General features: G+C 50.5%; 1 protein-coding gene across 1 annotated transcript; it reads right to left on the bottom strand.

Annotated features, from left to right (window-relative positions):
• Positions 1-438: 438 nt before the first annotated feature.
• Positions 439-4,562, bottom strand: LOC148161957 (putative NBPF family member NBPF5). The gene is made up of 4 exons (XM_088020496.1): positions 4,385-4,562; positions 2,376-2,472; positions 1,521-1,735; positions 439-494 (listed from the first exon to the last, which is right to left on the bottom strand). The coding sequence occupies exons 1-4, from the start codon at positions 4,560-4,562 to the stop codon at positions 439-441; spliced, it is 546 nt and encodes a 181-aa protein (XP_087876622.1).
• Positions 4,563-4,859: the final 297 nt, after the last annotated feature.

The raw sequence follows: 4,859 nt of genomic DNA, 5'->3' as shown, positions 1-4,859 counted from the left end.
GAAATGTGTGCCTTCTAGGCACTTTGTCATTAATAGTGTCACATGACACCCCAAGTTTTTGGAGTTTGGTTAGGTACTTCTCTTGGTTTTAATTTTGCTAGTTGTCTGTTTACCAATTCCTTGGTGAGTTACCTTCCTACCAAGGACCTTAGAGAACTGTGTAGGAAGTAGATATGCATCTCCTCCCGGTGTCCATTTACAGGAAAGAATGGGTATTTTTGTCCCCACGGGGAATCCTAAGGCTGGTGAATTCATCTCGGTCTTACAACACCACAGAGACAACAGGCAACCAAGCCAAAACGGCCATCCTTTGGGGACCATCTGCAGTTTTGCTTAACCTTGCATCTGACATCTGTCACTCTCTTGACCTCACTTACTTTACTTTCTGAGACCCTGTCCATTTTGACCCACACATTATTGGTTCCAGAATTTTCATTGTCACCTGGGAGTGAGGGTTCCTTGTTCTTCTTCATCCTCCTCATCCTCATAATTTTCTGCAAATAAATTCAGAAATGTCCCATCAGCTATTTCCCACATCACCACTATAAACACAGCGGCTTCTATGTCCCTGGAGACCTAAGGGTCTATGAATGACTAGGTATTCTACTGAGTTTAGGGCACTGTCTTTAAGAACTGCTGTGGCATGGATTTCTGATGCGTCAGGCAGTGTGTCTCTGATTCTGAGGATCAGCATCACTGAACCTGGGCAACACGTTCTACCGGCTCTTGTTGTCCATATCAGGGAATGCTTGTCAGCTTCATTTCTGCACCGTGTCTTGCAGAGTGCCACAGGTCCCACCATAGCCACAGACTCTCTGTGGGTTCACAGCTCTCACATAGAGCCGCCTCCTTGCCCTCACGACAGGACAACCACCCTGTCCCACATCCCTCCACCGGGGACTTCAAGGGCCCCCACGTGGGCTTCAGTGTTATCAAGGGGACATCCGTCTACGAAAAGCGGTCCCGTCTAAACAGCACTCCCACCTCCAAGTCCTACTGCATCAAGGACCTCATCCAACTCCACACAGTCAGGAGCATTATTTTTTCCTGACATGCATTCATGAATTTTCCCTATCTGATCACTACAGTATCAACAGGTTATTTGATATACTTTCCAGATGAGGAGACAGATATGGAGAAAGTAAAACTCACTTTCTCACCCACAATTAATACAGACCACGCTGACTCTGGGAACCTCCCACTTAGTGCAGGGATCCTTGCACACTAACAAGCATCCTCCTGTCACATTTTGCTCTCTGGCTCAAAGACTGGTGGAGGCTGCCTCCTGCTCCAAAGGCTGCATTCCCTCAGGGAGGAAGCAGACACGTGGAGCACTATTACCTCCACACTGTGCATTTCTGCTCTCTGTTACCACCTTCCACTCCTGGTTCTCTCATGGCCCCACTTGCTATGGGGAATCCAGGAGGGCTGCTGCACACGGCGTGAGGCCAGGCGGGGAGTCTCTTGTGAGCCCAGGGCCTTGGCGCAGCTCCGGGCATCAGGGCCGGTGGCCGCCTTACCTGGGCTGAGCTTTCGGGCAAGGCACTTGGCCAGCCTGCGCCCCTCAGCCAGTTGCTCTTGGAAGCCCTGCCCTTGGGAATGCTCAGGGTCATCATGGGTGAGGAGGTCCTCGAGGAGCTTATTGAGCAGTTGGGAAACGTCTTTCCCTTTCCGTAACTTCTGATACAAACGGGTCAGCTCTTTAGCCTGGTCTTTAATGAGGGTATGACATAGCCTAAGGCAGGGCAGAGAGAAAATTTTAAAATGCAAAGAGTTGAACAACAGACAATAAGATCTTTCGTGATGATTTCTGGCAGAATTTCCCCAAAGGAGCCGTGAACCCTGCACATCCCTTACACCTTTTCCTTCTGTAAACAGAGCCAGGGGTTCTCCTAAGCACACGCCAGAGAGATGTCCCTTCAGCTGCTAACTTCGGGGACACCCGTTTCCCTGGAAAACTACACACAGCGCGGCGTGCAGTGAAAGGACACAGCGCCAGACGCAGAAGCATGTCCAGTAGAGCTGGTGTGAACTGGTGAGCTCAGGAGAATGGCAGGCTCAAGCTGTGGTCAGCCAGGTCATGACTCTGTGAAAGGTAAGTGAGGTGGTGATCTCGCAACACTGTGAATGTGCTAAAAGCCACGAATTGTTCCCTTGAACTTGGGGACTTTGATATTTTTTTCCAGAGAGAGAGCGAGACTTTGAGTCATTGGAGTCCATCATTTACCAATCACTGTTGTCTTAGTTGTTTTAGAAATATTTGGGTCACGTGCCTGCCATGACGTTTCTGCCCTTTCCTGGCCCAGACTTGTTGCTGCCCCAAGTCAAAGATGCCCACAGCGTCCCTGCAGCCTCCCACATGGAGCCTTCCTTACCTGAGCTTCTCAGCCACCGTGTCTGCCTGCTTCCCCTTCTCAAACTGCACCTTCTCTCCCAGCACGGATTCGATGAGGTCGGTGGACTCTTCACACTCTGAGAAACAGAGACGCCTGCCTCAGGGGAAAGCTGGACATGCTGCTGTGCTCGCTGCCTTCAAGGGACGAGGCAGGGTCCATCCTAGGACAACTGGAACCCCGGCCACCTGGCTCTGCGCTGGGAGCTCCACATCACATTCTTCAGCCTCCCAACTACAGGGCAGTCGATTACTCCCTGTTTCAGAGCCCAGGAAAGAACAGCCCCAAGGCACAGAGAGGAACTGGACACGGTGATGAACTTGTATTTGGTAGAGTCAGAATTTGGGTTCCCCTGATCATGGTCACTCTAGCAAGCCTTGGAGACTCCTAAGTGAAACACTAAGCAGGGACATGACATAAGGCCCCCAGGGCTACTGGACTGATGGGTCCCCTGAGCTGGGATTTCTATACTGAGCAAGTATCTCAAAGGTAAAAATTCATCCGGTTACACTTGTGGAAACCACAATGCATAAAACCAGAAGCACCGGAGAGGAATATGGCCCAATCCTAATACAGTTTGTGTTATGAGAAGCAGTAGAATGATGAACAGAGTTACACAGTTCCAGGTTCTGCTCTTAGAGCGTTACAAGAAATTACTCAGTATTCATTCTGACTCAGAGAAGTAGGTCCCACAACACTAACAGGTTAACAAGGAGGAAACTGAGGCACAGGACGTTGGGCACCATGGATTTAGCCCAGGCTGACTGACCTACAACCCATGCTTTTCTCCCCTGTGCTGTGTTACCGCCACCCCACGCCCTCAGGTGATATCTGTTTGCATCATCTTCACAACTGGTTTCCCACACTTATGTGATGATTTTCAGGAAAGTTGTAAACAAAACTGCTTGTCCTTCCCTGAAAGTTCATCATCTCTTCCCTTTCGTAAAAAGCATGCCTCAGTTTTTTTTTTCTCTGCGTCATTCGTTTTTAATTACACCTCCCCTTGTTCTATTGAAAGCAAATTGTGAGAAAATGACAAAAATGCGGGCTGAGAGTTGTCAGGATTCCTTCCTATCGCTCGGCTGTGCACGTGCCCCGTTCTCATGACTCCTTCTGCCAGCGCAGGCCCCTCCTAATGAACAGGCAGCTGAGCTCCCCATTTCAGGCTGACTGTGGGGGAAGGCCTGCCCCACACCCTGGCTTGGCTGGTTCCCGGGGCTGTGGTCTCCCCCACTCACCCTCCTTCTCACTAGGCCACATGTCTCCTGGCCCAGGCCTGGACCTGCTGGCCATCCTGCACGTCTGAAGGTCCCCAGCTCAGGGAGAGACCGTGATGTTCCCTGAAACACCCTCACCCTTGCCAGTGGGTATCAAATGGCCTCCGTGGACTCAGGAAGCAGAGGCTCTGCACCGGTTCCCTCTCACAAGGGGAGTCACTGTGTGGATGGCGTCACTCACAGATACCACAGTTTTAGGGGGAAAGGAGACCTTCTTTCCACTTTCCACTTACCACTTCCATCTCCTTGAAAGCAGGTAGTGTCACCTGCTACCCTCCCTCTCGCCCCCGGGTGTGCCATCAGGATGTTTCCCCAGTGTAACTAACTTGGTGCTTTACCAATGGGACCTCAGAGAAGCGGGACCTGAGAGAGTTCCTTAGTCCCTGACACTTAGGCCTGCAGGCATGCAGGATCTGATACAGCACAGAGACCATCCTGAGAGGACCAGGCGTTTCTGTGTCCGCACCAGGAAGCAGGAACTGGGATGTTAACTCTAACCCCACCTGACATGTCACTGTTAACCTCTTTGTCTTCAGTTTTCCCATCCTCAGCAAACTGAGGATAAAATACCCACTTCTACATTTCCCGGATTGTGGTCAGAATGAAATTTATGTGACATTGGAAGAGAGAAGACAGCATCTGGAGAGGTTTTTAGTTTCTCAGAAGGAATACAGACAGATATGTCTTTGGTGGCCATGATCTTGTAGGACTTACTGTATTTCTGCAGCTGGTTGGCCAGGGAGTAGGCAGTACATTCGGATATAAGGAATTTCTCCTTGAGGTCTCGGAAGTCCTGCTTGCTTTTTTCCAGCTGGGATTGAAGCTCCTGGTTGATTTCCAGGAGGCTGATTTCTGCCCCTGGATCAGACAGAGGGCCAAGAGGTGCTGCCATGGTGACGTGTGGCCGAGGAGGTAGAGCTGGGGACTGAGGAGAAGAAACCCAAACACAGGATGGTTAAAAACCAGTGAAATCAAGTAGGTTTCATCAGGACTGAGGGGTGAGGATACAGGAAGTCTTTACTTACTGTTGGGAACAATTTGAACAACACCCCACAGCACCTGAGATTCAGGAACCACAAAACCAAGGTTCAAGATGCCACAGCTGAGAGCTGAAGGCACTGCCCCTAGCTCACACTCCAAACGGAATGACAGAGGGAGCACTCAGAATGCCAGGTAACGGTCTGCACTT

This window comes from Eumetopias jubatus, unplaced genomic scaffold (genome assembly GCF_037043125.1).
Source record: "Eumetopias jubatus isolate StellerSeaLion01/CBP00866 unplaced genomic scaffold, mEumJub1_p1.0 scaffold_32, whole genome shotgun sequence".
In the NCBI taxonomy this organism is placed as follows: domain Eukaryota; kingdom Metazoa; phylum Chordata; class Mammalia; order Carnivora; family Otariidae; genus Eumetopias; species Eumetopias jubatus.
Note: the sequence above shows the minus strand (reverse complement) of the source record. Positions and strands in the feature narration are given on the sequence as shown.